Source organism: the organism of the source record quoted next, unplaced genomic scaffold (assembly GCF_019419815.1).
Source record: "Pyrus x bretschneideri cultivar Hongxiangsu unplaced genomic scaffold, Pyrus_bretschneideri_v1 Contig33, whole genome shotgun sequence".
Taxonomy (NCBI): domain Eukaryota; kingdom Viridiplantae; phylum Streptophyta; class Magnoliopsida; order Rosales; family Rosaceae; genus Pyrus; species Pyrus x bretschneideri.
Window position 1 is genome coordinate 2,726,194 of NW_025999646.1, and position 14,810 is coordinate 2,741,003.

General features: G+C 38.9%; 2 protein-coding genes across 2 annotated transcripts; one reads left to right on the forward strand and one right to left on the reverse strand.

Annotated features, from left to right (window-relative positions):
• The first annotated feature begins 1,918 nt into the window (after window positions 1–1,918).
• Window positions 1,919–5,457, forward strand: LOC125480322. Its single transcript, XM_048590993.1, has 2 exons — window positions 1,919–2,498; window positions 4,949–5,457. The coding sequence occupies exons 1-2, from the start codon at window positions 2,190–2,192 to the stop codon at window positions 5,114–5,116; spliced, it is 477 nt and encodes a 158-aa protein (XP_048446950.1). The 5' UTR covers window positions 1,919–2,189; the 3' UTR covers window positions 5,117–5,457.
• A 4,982-nt stretch (window positions 5,458–10,439) lies between these two features.
• Window positions 10,440–12,106, reverse strand: LOC103931908 (serine/arginine repetitive matrix protein 1-like). The gene has a single exon (XM_009341439.3). It carries the CDS (start codon window positions 11,713–11,715, stop codon window positions 10,747–10,749), a length of 969 nt encoding a protein of 322 aa, XP_009339714.2. The 5' UTR covers window positions 11,716–12,106; the 3' UTR covers window positions 10,440–10,746.
• Between the last annotated feature and the right edge of the window lie 2,704 nt (window positions 12,107–14,810).

Below are 14,810 nucleotides of genomic sequence, written 5' to 3' on the forward strand. Positions count from 1 at the left end.
ATGCCCAAGCTGGGGTCTCCTGTCGCACTGTTTAGGGATCTGTCCCTCCCCCTAGCGTGATCAAGTTGCCATCAAGAACAACGACCATCTGCATGGCATTTTGGATTTCGGTTTCGATGAGATGTGAGTTTGAAATATATAATCAAAGGATAGAAACAGTCGTATGGGAGCCCTAGCTCGTCGATGACTAACCGTAATTTATTTGATGAACGATTATAAAATAAATTGTAAATTTAGACGATTCATGTTATTGGTATTTGCATTCTCTCTCTGCGATGTACACCAACTTCAGAGTTGTTTCAACGTAAAGAAAATTTATCCTAACGATCCTTATGTCACGAGGGACTAGGGTTGACACGAAATCAAGGGCACGCGGGGGAATTGCAAGGACCAAATCAAGCATTCATGTTGCCGTCTCCATCGGTTCCATATAGCTGCAAGTCTGCAACTAGCTAGCACTCTGGATTATACCACATCAATTGCCATATATGCCCCCTATAGAGCCGCTTATTTCAGAAAGACTTTTTAGCCAAAATAGTTTCTGAGATTCACATAACACATCATTTTGGTCCTTGAGATTTGAAACCGGTTCCTAAGATTGTCTACCATCAATCATTTTGGTCATTCTGTGCAAAATTATGTTAGATAAGGATCAAAATGACAAATATACACTCGATTTAATAAACAATGGGCCAAAATGATTTAACAAAAATTAAGGGTATTTTGGTCATTTTATTCTTATTTAATGGAGATTTTTCACGAAATAACCAAAATGATTGATGGTAGACAAACTCAAAGACCAATTTTATTGATTTCAAATCTCAATGACCAAAGTGAGAAGTTATGCAAAACTCAAGACCATTTTGACTAAACAACCTTTCAGAAACTACCCCTTTGAGCCCTTAAAGAAGAGTGGCATTTCTGGTTAAATTCCACAAAACCAGTGGTATTTAGAGAGGAAAACCATAAAAAGAGAAAATGTGTGCTGGTGCTGGCATGGCCCAGGCCATCGAACAGTGATTTTCTTGAATATAAATTATTTGATGTTTGTCTTCGGAAAGAAATAAAACACAGAAAAGATATTCCTTGGGCCAAAAACTGTCTCTGCATCTTGTGGCTAGGAACTCAGATTTTTGCATTAATGCATGTTTGCATATCTTCAATCTTTCCAAAAGAAACCAGGTCTCTAAAATGTACAACAAAAGGTGATAATTTGTGGCCATGATTGTGAAATTGGACCCTGTAAAAGTTTGGTTTCACAAAAAAAAATTTGAAATAAAGCAAACATTTTTCGGATCATCTCATATTCCGATTAAGAAATAAATGTTGGACTATTGTTCGTAAGTTATGAATAATTTGTTGATATTATCATCGCTAACAAAACATATTGATACAATATCATATATATCTGGAGGTCATACATAGAGAATTTTGAGATTAAAAAGAAAAGAAAAGAGCAAGAAACAAGCTGTTTCAAACCGTCTTATTGTCCGACTATGAAACAGAAGTTAGAACTATTTCTATGATATCAATAAAGTGTTATCTTATTTGAAACATATCAACGTACATGTTATTAGTACTTTTGCGACAATATCGACTACATCGGGACGTCATTCACAAAAAAACTTCTAACCATCTGATGCAAAATGTATAATAAAACTGTGGGGAAAGAGGTTGACCAGTAAAAACCACCTCAACCTTTTTGGTAAAAGAGAGTAATTTGTGAAATGTAGAAAACTTTAAAACCATGGTACAAAAGTTAATCTAAAAGGCCTATCTGTTTATCCCCAATCTTGGATAGAGAAAACTGAAAAGTCTTATTCAGTGGCTAACTATTGACAATTTGTCCTTTTATTTTTCAATTTTTATTCCTGATCTTTAATTTATTTATTTTATAAATCGAGTACAAGGAAGCAAAAGCCATCCGAAATTTCATAGCTTTCTGAATATTTCTGTTTTGTTTTTTCACTTGTCTGTGAAGACATCCCTCTCTCTCTCTCTCTCTCTCTCTCTCTCTCTCTCTGTTTGTTTACCAATTTAAGTACTCCCCCACAGCTTTGATAATGGTGTAAAACCCTTTACTGCTGCCACAAACTCCTCTCTCTCTCTCCTCTGTTTCTCTCTCTAACTTAAAATGCTGTGAAATCTGAGAGCTCAAATAGATTTATAGAGAGAGAGAGCGGTGAAATATGAGAATGCTTGTTGTGAAAGAAGTTAGCTTTCAATGGCCGCCAATAGGAGCTCCACTAAACATGCTGAGAGAGGACCATCCAAGCAGCCTTCCTCCTCCTTCCCCTTCTTTCAACAGCTCTGTCAATGCGGTCTCGTTTGGGTTCGTAGCCACTGCCATCCTCATCTCTATGTTCTTAGTCATGGCCATCTTCGAGAGGTTCCTCAGACCCACCTCTCCGGATTTGTCGCCATCCGGCCGCCGTGGGGGTGGAGATCTTGAGGCCCAGATGGGTTTCAATGGAAAGCTCAGCCACCCTTCACCAAAAGTAAGCAACCCACCAACCAAATTCTTCAAAGAAAACTTGTTTTGAATTGCATTTTGGTGTGATTTGTGGGAAAAACTTATGGTTTTTACTAATTTTTAGAAAGAAGTAGCAAACTTGGAAATGGTGGTGGCTTTTAGGGAAAGTGCTTTTGTTTGCTTTCTCTAATTGTTTTTTGGGACAGTTATTTTGTTTGTTGAGCTTAGGTGATCATTATCTCTCTGACATAATCAAGATTTTTTATAATTCTACATTGTCATTAATGGAATTCTAAGTTTGGGGGGTTTTAGCTTTCTAGAAATCCATAATTTCTCTCTTTTTTCTGCAAAATTTCCTTGAACTTCTCAGATCAAGGTTTTGCCTTTCCAAATTTTTCTTCGACAATGCGATATTCTAAACGTACTCTAATTTACGGAGTTTGGTCAGGTGAAGGGCAATGGTACACTGCTCTGATCCACTGTCATAGTTCACGAACTTTTATGTTTCCCTTTACTCACCAAATTGCTATTCATTAACAGTGAAATGAATTACATGTATGCATTTCTTGTACATGTCATACCTTAAACCATCATGATGTTCTCTCTATTATTACCTACTTAATTACGGTTTTCACACATCGATTGGAGAATAACTTCCTTGCAACGGGGATACCGCTGCAGTAACATTCCCGGTGCAGATAAGTTTCTCTCCCGTCAACAGGGGTTTCTGATAGTGTGTTTGATTTGATCTTTTTCCTACATATTGTAGCTTTGCTGCAATTAATAGAGTGGTCTGTGGTTTAGGGTCCAGCTCAGTAGTTGGCTGTTGTGTGGTTGGTTGGTGTTTGGTTCCAAGCAAAGCGACTTTGGACTGTTCTATACGGACTTGGTCTTTTAGTCCCACCACCGTTAATGGTGGTTGTCTTCAGGACCATCGTTGTTAATGGCGGTCGTCTTCAGGACCATCGTTCCCAGTCTTTTATGATGTAGCACGGATTGAGCACTGAGTCGGAGTCAAGCTAGTAATTTTCGCACTCGCATTTTTTCCATATGACACTATGTTTTTCTAGTCTTTGGATTGAAAAAACCAAACGAGAATTAAGAGACTAGAGGCGTAGTGCAGAATGAGAAAAACGGGAGTGTGTGTATTGTGTAGGGTATTATTATTAACGAAAACTTTACATCCGAATCCAACTTAGTTTGTTTCGAAGTGTCCTTTCAATGTTCAAACATAGGATTCCCTAAAAATAAGGTTCTCTTAACTTTGCCAGATGATTGCAAGGATATAGATTTCGACAAAAACCGAAATAGATAGGATTTCAAGAACAATATAGGTCGATTGTGTTCTGAACTTGTCTTCAGTTTGTTGGCATTGTTGTTTAGTTCTTGTACCGGAAACTTTGCCGACCAGGAAAGGCAACGTTGTAGTCGGTCTGATTCGCAGAAACTTGTAGTCCCCCAACAGTGATGTTGAAATGAAACAGGCTCAAATTAAGTACCGCAGACAGTCCTTTTAACTATTGCTATCAGCATTCACTAAACCCTATTTTTAAAAGCATAAGTCAAATGCATATGGTAGTGGTTAGGGTGACATTGCAAACATTATCTTATAAGTTGGAAAAACACATCATCAAACTTAGTCATGTGATTAGGTTTCAAAAACGTTGTTTAATGTTTGGGTATTTACTGTTTGTTTATTTATGTAAATTATTTGCTGCCAGAGTAATATAGTACTGCCCAGGTTATCCATATCTTCAGGCATCTTGGTTCACAGTATTCCCATGATGTAATTTATAATTAAGTTAAATATGTGGATTGGTCCCCTTAAGCATGTGCAAAAAGTGATGATTCAATGGAAGCAGACGAGAGATTTTTCAGCTCGGAACACGAGCACACACACCATATGTCATTATACAAGTGGAGGGACACTTGAAAAAAAAACTACCCTCCACTTGTACAATAACATATGGCGTACTGCCCTATGTTCCAAGCACATTGAAATATCTCTCGGAAGCAAACATAACAGCATTAATTAGCAGTAGAAAACTAACCCTCATTTGTTAATCTTTTGTTGCATTGGATTAGGACACGTAAATCGTTCTTGCTCACTAGGTATTATAAGATAGAATGACACATTTTTCCACCTGAGATTCTTAGACAAGCTCAGAAGTTTGGACTTTGATGTAGGAACTGATTTGTTTTGCTGGAAAATGGCGTAATATGCATAATTGAGTATGCGATCTTCATGGAAATTTGGATCCGGGGTTGAGAAATGAGTCGTTGTATCCAAAAAATTTGGCCCATGTTATTGCCTAACTTGTCTAATGACCTGATTGTATCTGTCATTGTATCTATGTATTTTGTTTATGTATCGATGCATTGTCGAATTCTGACTCTCTCTGCAAGCCAGCTTCATTTCTTTATACTTTCGAAGCTGTAAGCTCATGAGTTTGTAATTTTGTCGATTTTATGCAGATGACTGTGTATGCCAGTGGAGTTTCAGTGTTGATGCCTGGAGACGATATCCCCACCTTCATTGCACACCCAGCCCCCGTGCCTTGCCCTCCAGAACGCGTTGTTTTACCTCAGCAGCAACACATATCATTGCCGAACTCCCCACCTCCACCTCCGCCTCAAACATAAGCGCAAAGTCAAGTTGACAAGTACAAAACCAAACACGAAATGCCCGCTTTTTTCGTATCAAATTCTATTCATGATGAGATCGCGAAATGAAGCAGAAGAATTTGAAGACGACAACTCCAAACTGCCCAATTTTTCTTCAGGCAATAGTACCTGATTCTGTATATGCCATTTTCGAAATGTGACCTTGGATCCTTGGAGATGGATTATAATTCCCATCAAATGGATTTAGAAAGTCATAAGTTTCTCTGTAAAGTGTAAGCAGTTTATGATTGGTGTTGACTATCGAGTAATAGCAGATTATGCAGCCCGTTATATACTGATAACAACTAATTCTTTTTACAGTTCGCCGGAGTCATATTCCAGCACTTAGGTCATCTACAACCGACTTGGCCAAGGGACCATAGGGCTACAAATAGCTCAGAATGACACGAAAACCGTCTCCAACTGAGGGTTAGGCCAAAGGGCTTGTGGGCTCCATTGGGCCCAAACCCTCAAATTAGCCCAACGTACTAGTCATTTCCAGCCCTCCAGCGCTAGAATGTCAAGCTTGACATTTTGCCAGCCCTCCAGCTCCAGAAAGTCAAGCTTGACATCTTGCCAACCTTCCAGCTCAGCCCATTTGAATGCCAACGATTACCTGGCATCAGCATGACGCCAGCTAGCAACGGCAAAAAAAAAAAATTAGAAATTTTTTTTTAAAATTCGTTCAAAAAAATAATTTCAAAATTTGACGGTAGCATGACGTTAGCTAACCCGCTGGAGGGTTGGCAAAATGTCAAGCTTGACATTCTGGCACTGGAGGGCTGGAAATGGCCAACCCGCTGGTCTGATTGGGGGGTTTTGGCCCGATGGAGCCCACAAGCCCATTGCCCAAACCCTCGGTTGGAGACAGTTTTCATGTCATTCCGAGCTATTTTTAACCCTATGGCCCTTTGGTTGGGTCAATTGGGGATGGCCTTAGAGTCGTTATATCAAATCACCCTTCTTAGATTCACTTAAAAAGTACAAATTCGTGTATTACCAGAAACAATTATCATCCATGAGATTTTAACTTCAAATTTGGAGAGTTGTCTTGCGTAAAAGAGTTAGCCTTTCATAGGTTTATAAGCTGTGAGAAGTCATTGCCATTGCCAATTGATTTTGTTATGAAACCTTAACTTTATTCATGATATCAAAAACAAGTTAATCGACTTTCAAAAGCCAAATACCACAAATGCTTAGAGCAACTCCACCCCTATCCACTTTGCGCCAGCATCCAGCCCATTTATCCACTTAATTGAACAGTAATAGACCCAATGAACAGTAATAGGCCAAAGCATCTCCACCCCAAAAAAAATGTGTTGGCACCCAGTCTAAAAATGCGCTGGCACAAACGATCTCCACCGCTACAAAATGCGCTGGCACCCAGTCCATTTAAAATATTAAATAATTTTTTTATAAAATAATAAAAAAAAATAGTTTTAATTTCGGATAGTGTAGAAAATATTGAAATGTGGTGTAAGGTGGAAGATGAGGGTTAGGTATTTATAGAAAAAAAAATTAATTTTTTAAAATTTTTTTGTATTTTTTAAAAAAAATTTGACAATTTTTAATAAATTTTAATGTTGTAATTAATCTGGACCGTTGGATTTGAAAAATAATCAAATCCAACGCCAACACGCTGCCACGTGGCCAACGGTCAAATTTCTGACTGTTGGGCCTTTTTTTTTTTTGGTGAAAAAAAGGTGGACCGTTGATCTGTGATCGGACGGTCCAATTTAAAATTTAAATTTAAATTTTTTTTACCGTTGGAAATCCAACGGCCTACAAAAACTAGCCGTTGGAAATCCAACAGCTCTGAGGAGGGCCACGTAGCCCTTAGCCGGATGAATGCAAGTTGCCCTGCACGCGGGCCCCACCGCCTGCAAAGCTTGTCGGCTACTCGCCTGGACTCCCGCGTGTTGTGCACGCGCCAGCAAATGGACCGGCTTCTGGGTCCGTCCGAAATAGGCTGGGCTGCTGCCTGGCTTGGGCTGGGTGCCTACTTACTTATATCAAAACAAGTTAGTCGACTTTCAAAGGCCAAATACCACAAATGGTTAGGTCACCCAATAAATGTTGGCCGTGCGGGTGGATTAAGGTTCTCCACATGTGAGAGGTGTGGCAGAATGTGCAGAGTTCTCACATTGAAAAGTTAACGGTCGTTGAATGCTTATAAAAAATTTATGCTATTTTTCCCATTGTTAATTGATTTCGAGACAAAACCTCGACCTTCTTTACAGACTTCTTGTAACAAAGTGGAGTCTGGAGTTTGAATGGTTAGAAAAGATGCAACTTCTTTTTCTGCATGTGAATCATGTGATACCAGTTGGGCCGAAAACTATGGTAAAGTCCATTAATGGTTAGGAAGGTGCAACTTTCGTTCACATTTTAAGCCTAATTTGGACCCAAACAGCCTTCATTTTCTTCCCTTGAAGGACTATCTAAGATGAGAAAATCGGTTAAGATAGTTTGTATATTGAAACGAAGATCTACAAATGTCTTGGTTAAAAATTGCAATTATGAGATAGAGGCTCAGGAAAAAAAGGGTAGAGGAAGACTTAGGACTACTTGGAATTAACTTTAAGAAAATATACGGAGTACTTGAAGCTAACAGACGACTTGGCTTAAAACCAAGTGCAGTAACGTTTAAGGATCTATACAATCGATTACACTTAGTGGAATAAGACTTTGTTGGTAGTGTTGTGCCATGAATCTTACCACTAAATACTACAATTCAATCAAATATAATAAAATCTGAAGGTGCTGTTTTGGCTATTCATAATCCTTCACAGGTTATTGGTACTTTGTGCTCAAAATTTAAACTTTGAAAACCTGAGAAATCCCACCTCTGACTATCCAATTGCACATGTATGATTGGATAAAAAGTAAGTTGCATGAAAAGGACACCGGGAAAAAAGTTATGAAAAAGTTCAAAAAATAGGGGATATTGGCAGAGAACTAAGCACTAAATCCATGAAACCAAAACCACCAACGGCACAATGTTACGAAAGAATAAACAAAATTAGGAATAGGACCACTTTCTATTACCAAATTGTCTCCCACTCCAACGGCTACAAAAATATTGAGCTAGTTTTCCCTCCCTCCTAGTCCAAGTTTCAATTCACAAATTGCTAACTTCTATTCAATCTTCTATATATAATATTTTTCAATTTGTGAGCTGTTATCGGCACTTCAAATTAAACACAATACATTTCTCTCTAATGTAAAAAATACAAAACGGCAATCTTAAAATACTGATGTCAATTTTCTTTACTGGACTACCAAATTAGTTGAAGAAAACTTGTTGAATAAAGTTGTGAAATATGAAGAAATTGCAGCAATGGTCCCTCAACTTTAACTCAATTGGAATAATAATCTCTCAACTAAAAATTCGTGACCATTGGTCCCTTAACTCATCAAAACGTGTAGCTATAGTCTTTTTCGTCAATTCCGTTAGAACTTTCATTGAAATGAGTCAAGTGCCATGCACATGAAGCTGGATCAATAGGCAAATATGAAAAACCAAATGAGAAAAATTGTAGCAATGATTCCTCAACATTAACCCAATTGGAGTAATGGTCTCTCAACTTTAACTCAATTGTATCAAGTCATTCCAACATGACTCATTTTGACAGAATTATAATGGAGTTGACGAAAAAGACCATAGTTACACGTCTTGATGAGTTAAGGGACCAATAATCAGAAATTTTTAGTTGAGAGACCATTGTTACAATTTTTTCACAATAATAAGGTGCAAATTATTGTTTATATATTATTGGGTTTGGTTCCCCAAAAGAATGAGGATGACAGGCAAATTTTCATGCTTTGTGTGGTTGGTTCATGGTTGTAAACGTCATAAGTAGAAGTAGCAATTTAGCAAAAAGCAAAGAAAAGTTAAAGTAGCAAGGAAACCACAAATTATAAGGCCCCTCGAAATTATTGAAACCGACTTCTCTAAGTTTTAGCATTTCTTTGCATTATTTTCTAAAATTCTAATACACTTCAACACCACTTGACACTCAACTTGAGAAAACTTATAAGCGAGGTTTTCCTTGCTTTTTTCCGTTGCCTAAATGACAATTTGACGCATGTTCGAGACTAGCTTATAAAAATATATACAGTTTAGCTCTTTACGTATAAGGAGTTATTCTTACTTACTTGTAAATTAATATCTGACGCATATACAAAAGTAACTCTTTAAAGTCACAAAAAGAGAGTTGATGCATGCTTATTAAACAATGATTTGTTTATAAGAAGAAATGACCTCCGCACGTGTAAGGAATCAAGTATACTCACTAGACACAATCAAGTGCGGAATTATCAGAGAGATAGGCCAAAAGCCCACTTCCAACAACACCGATCATGTATCCAACTTGGTAATTACCACTGCACAATTCGCAAGATGTGAGGTTATTTTCTCAGAGATATAGTTAATGTAGAATATTTCAACCCAAGCATGTTTTTACACACGGACAAACTATGACTGTCAACGTAGAAACCAAAACAACATCGGGATATTATCTATTTTAACATTTTTACGTGACATTATTGGTGTAGAATACAAACGGTGGCATCCCGATGTGTAGGAAAGCATCTCTTGTGATCAAGAGCCAGAGAGACATAGCAGTATTTTTGGTGCAAGAAATCAATCAGTAGTCTCAGGGACTATACGTGTATTGGTGCAGAACTGAGACTATACATAAACTAGCACAAGAAAATGGAATGAGATTCTACTGAAGGGACTATACGTGTATTGGTGCAGAACTGAGACTACACATAAACTAGTACAAGAAAATGGAATGAGATTCTTTTCGGATCTCATACTCCAAAACAAATGGATTTAGTAATTCACACCGTTCAAGAAAGAGATTAAGACGTTAAAAAAGATGAGAACATAATTTTGTGTGGGAAATGAACAGCATAATTTAAATTGAATTATTAGATTTGTAGGCGCCAGAGTGTGACACAAAGGAAGTATCTCAATCCCAAGAAAATATATAATGGACTGCCCAATATGCAGCTGTTGCAGCTGAAACCCCAAAAACAGACATCAATTACATGGGAACTAGATCCTCTTCCGAGTTCAGGATGGAGATTCTTCTGAGCAGTCTATCTGAACAGTTACAATTTGATCCAACGGCTCCAAATAAAAAATTTCTTTAAAAGTTATAATAATTTTAATCATTGGATTGAATTTGAACGGCCTGATAGGCTGCTCATGAGAATCCCTATCCTCAGCAGGAGGGGATCCAGTTCCCAATTACATGTCCAAATATCCTTACAAATCTGTGACACCAGCGGTAGGTAAATCAAATCTCCTTCTGCCCACTTCAGTCAGGAACTTCATTTCTTACATCACTATATCGTACCCCAAATTCCCATATTGCCCATTCACATCACAGTTATTTACATATACTGAAAATCCATGAAAGCAAAGACGTACACTAGGGTTTCTAGCTTCTATGTTCTAAACCCAAAAAAGAGATGGAGGTCCAAATTTAGGAGAGTAACTTAAGAACTTCAGTGCCGAGGCGTTGTAACGTTATCAGTTAATTTAAATACATAATTGACTTGAAATATTATTTCTGTAACATCGACGGCGTTGCACCTTATAGGAAAATAAAGCACTCCAAGGAAACATGCGGATTGTCGAGAGACTCATTGGTAGTGGGCCACGTACCCTCCTTGTTGGGCTCCTCCGCCACTCTCCGGGTCGGACCAGAGCTCGAACTCTCAATTGGACCAATTGCAGTTCGAGTCGGATACTTTCCGGATCTTCTGGGCGAGGGGCTCCGACCTGCATTGGTCCTATTAACCCCACCGCCGTCCGTAATCCTCATGGCGGGTGACCTAGACCTCCGACCGGAACTCTCGCCCGGATCACACCGGTTGGACTCGGTTCTCGGCCCACGCCTGGACATTGGCTGCTGACCCGGGCCCGGTTCTCTGCTCTGAACCAACCTCACTGACCCAGCACCATTTGGCCCATATCTCCGACCCGGAGAGGATTCCGTTCTCCGAGTCGGTGACTTACCCACAACCCGGTCTCTCCTTTGACCCATTGAAGAGTCCCGGTTTTGTCGTAATTTCATCGGCGACCTGTTGACTAACCTCTGATGAACCTCTTCGTCGTCGTCTCTGGTGACGGTGGTGGCCGACATGCTCTCGCTCAGGCTGCAAATCTCCGACACCTCCGAGATCTCTCCTCCGCCGCCGCCATTGTTGTTGCTAATGGGTATTTTCTGCTCAATCTTTTCTGGGTCGAGTTTAGTTTTCAACGAAACGAACACTGGTAGCTCTTCTTCGTCGGAAGCTGCTCTTTTTTCCTGATCTCGATCTAGTACTGGCTCGTGTTCGAACAGCGGCGGCGGCGAAGACTGCGGTGGAGGTTTGGTTTTGGGTTTCGGTGTCTCCGACAGCACTTCTTTCACTGTCTCTTCATCTACTGGCGGCGGTGCTCTACTCTCGCGGACGGCGCCAGATCTTAACTCTTCACTGCCCACCAATGAATGCCGGTGCTTCTGAGGACCTAAAGCGGAGGACTTTCCGGCGGCGGCGGTGCTTAAACAGCAACCCATTTGAAAAGATTCAAGCTTTCAATCGAGTTTGCAATCAGAAGCGCGCTAAACTGGAGAAGGCATTGTGGATTTTTGTCACCGAAGCTGCGATCACGGGGCATGCAACAATGGTGGGTGGAGGTCTTAATCTATATAAAGCAGGAGAAAGAGAGAGGGGGTAGAGAGAGTGAAGGGACAGCTCAGGGCCGGGGGAGGGGGGGATTGTTTCTTGAGGAAAACGCTGAAAGCTTGGGAACACTGGAGAGTCAAAGAAATGTATTTATTGCAATGCAGACGCAGGACATTTTTGAAGGGTCTCTCTCTCTCTCTTTCTGCAACTGTAGACGCAGATGAGGGGTGGACAAAAAGTTAAAAAAAAGGAAATTTTTACTGGCCAAAAGAAAACAAGTGGAAGGGAAATCTAGCATACTAGCTACTGCCACTGCTCTGCTGCATTTGTTTATAAATATGGTTCTTGTGATAATTGTCTCGTGATCTGTGGCTCATTATTTTAAATTTAGGGTGCAGAAAGTACTTTTATCAGAAGTGCTTTATTAGAAATTGGAAATATTTATTAAAATTAATTGCTTTATTAAAAAATATTTCAAATGCTTTTACACCTGATAATGTTTTTTCAGACAAATACAGTTCAGAAATGTTTTTATTATCAAATGAGATTTATTACGTCTTAAAATATTTTCACTTAAATTACATTAGTTGCTTAATGTACCGGTAAAATGACATCTCGTGTATAAAATACTCTAATATGACTAGATTTTGACACTAAATCGCAACTAGTGTATCCTTGATCGAGAATTTAACAGCTAAATTTCAATGTGTAAGATACTCTTAAACAAATATCATATACATAAGCTGCATCATTAAAAAAGGAAAGAGATTCTCTCTAGATCTATACACCTGGACCTCAGGGATCAAATAATTCGGATCTTTAAATTTGATCCTATGGTAAAAATATATTGTAAATTTTAAATTTTTTTACTAACTTCTCTACTTTTAACCGTTTAATTAAAATTTAAAAGTCTTAAATTATTTAATCTCTAAGTTCTGAATGTATAGATTCGAAAAATATCTCTTCACATTAAAAAATGGAAAGCGTTTTTAGTAGATAGCGCCGCATGAGAAATGGTTATACAATTCCCAAGCGTCCATCCTGTACATGGGAATGTGCAAGAAAGACAAATGCCATGTCCAATCAGTATGGGACTGTACCCTGCCGTCCCATGGCAAGACTACCACAAGCAATTGAATTTGGACTGGACTAAAACAAAGGTGGTGGGTGGGCGTCCTTGTAACTTGTAGATGCTCATACGGCTTTGAATCATCAAATAGGAGCCCCCGTAGACCATGAACCAGAAGAGGGTAGAACAACACTTTTAACTTCCCACGTACATTTCTTTATTTTTACTGTTATATTTATTAAGTTACATGAAAACAAACAACGAACATGATCATATGAATTTGTGAGAGAAAATTCAGTATAGTATGTTCTAGAGTAGTTTATACACATTAGTACTAATATATTGACTGATGCTCTTAGTTATCCGACGAGGGATGCACACTCACTGACATTGTGTATAACTTTTGGCTATACCTATGACTAAGATATCAGAGATAAATATCACCATGAAGGCAAAACACGAGTATAATTTTAGGGATAAAATTTGTAGTTAATCCTATTAGTGCAATCAAGATGTTAATGTGGTATGCGTGATGAATTATGAACCAGATGACTTGTGACATACTAATATGTGGACATGGTGATTGCCATGACAAATGAGACTATGAGATTAAGCAGACGAGGACATGCAGGAGAAAATGGAAAGGTCATCTCCTCCTCCATTTGGCAAAACAGTTTATGTGAGATCTGCAGTAAAACAGTGTGGGATGGATGTCAACTTGGCATATTAAAAAGTAAATCGATAGACAGAGTCGCGCAAAGAGCCACAGACATAAACGTGTGATAAAAGAAGAAGCAAAGGATTTTGAAGAAATGTGGCTTCATGTGCATCAATTATTGTTCTATGCACTCTGCAGAATTCACCTGCCTGCAGAAACGAAGACCTAAGCCTTAAGAGCAGCTCCACCGTCGTGGATAACCCGGTGGACAGGGGAGGTTTTCAATCCAATTGCCTCCCCTTCTTGCTCCAGCCCATGCGGGTGACTGGGCTGAGGGGGGGCCCAAGTGAGAGGGCGGGCTTGAATCGCAGGCCCGAGTGCCGTAGGGCAAGCTAGTCCTGACGTTAGCCGCATTATACAATTAATAAGATAGCCCGGTGGACAGAGGAGGTTTTCAATCCAATTGCCTCCCCTTCTTGCTCCAGTTTATGCGGGCGATTAGGTTGAGGGGGGGGGGGCTTGAGTGAGGGCGGGCTCAAATCGCAAGCCTAAGTGCCTTAGGGCAAGTTGATCTTGATGTTAGCCACATTATAAAATTAATAGAAAAATAATAATTAAAAAATGTAAACAATTAATAAAAATTCCAAAAAAAAAAAAAGATTTAATTTTTCTATAAATATCTTATCATTATCTTTCACCTTACACCACAATTTTATATTTTCTCAAATACTTTGGGTTGTAATTTCTTATTTAATGAAACGTGATACAACGAGACCGATTAAAAATCATATCCAAAATTTGAAATAAAATTATTTATTATTATTTTATAAAATAAAAAATACTAATATTTTATTGCATATTGCCATAGCTATTTAGTTTAGGGGTGAAGATGCAAAATGCAATTATTTATCATTAAAGGCAGTTACTGTTCATTGGAGGGGATTCAATAGGCATTTGCCTTGGGGGGCCTTTCCTACACTGGAGTTGCTCTAAACACAAAACCAAAAGTTGCAACTTGCATGCATACTAGAAAAAGCTGTTGAATTGTCAGAGAGATGGCCAAGGGTCCAACTCCAATAACATCGATATTGTCCCTAACTTGGTAATTACCACCTGCACAATCCATCAACTATGAGGTTTTATCACAAAAGGCCTCGGTATTAGTTGGAGTGAGGTTAGGATATTTAAACTCTTATTTTCTCATTGATACGGTGTGGGACATTTCAACACGCCCCCTTGATCCACACATTGACAACCAC

Excerpts from the sequence above, each read along its gene's own strand:
- LOC125480322 (XM_048590993.1), top strand. The coding sequence starts at position 2,190 with ATGAGAATGCTTGTTGTGAAAGAAGTTAGCTTTCAATGGCCGCCAATA. Across the intron at positions 2,499-4,948 it reads TCAGCCACCCTTCACCAAAA|ATGACTGTGTATGCCAGTGG; the intron begins GTAAGCAACCCA and ends GATTTTATGCAG.
- LOC103931908 (XM_009341439.3), bottom strand. The coding sequence starts at position 11,715 with ATGGGTTGCTGTTTAAGCACCGCCGCCGCCGGAAAGTCCTCCGCTTTA.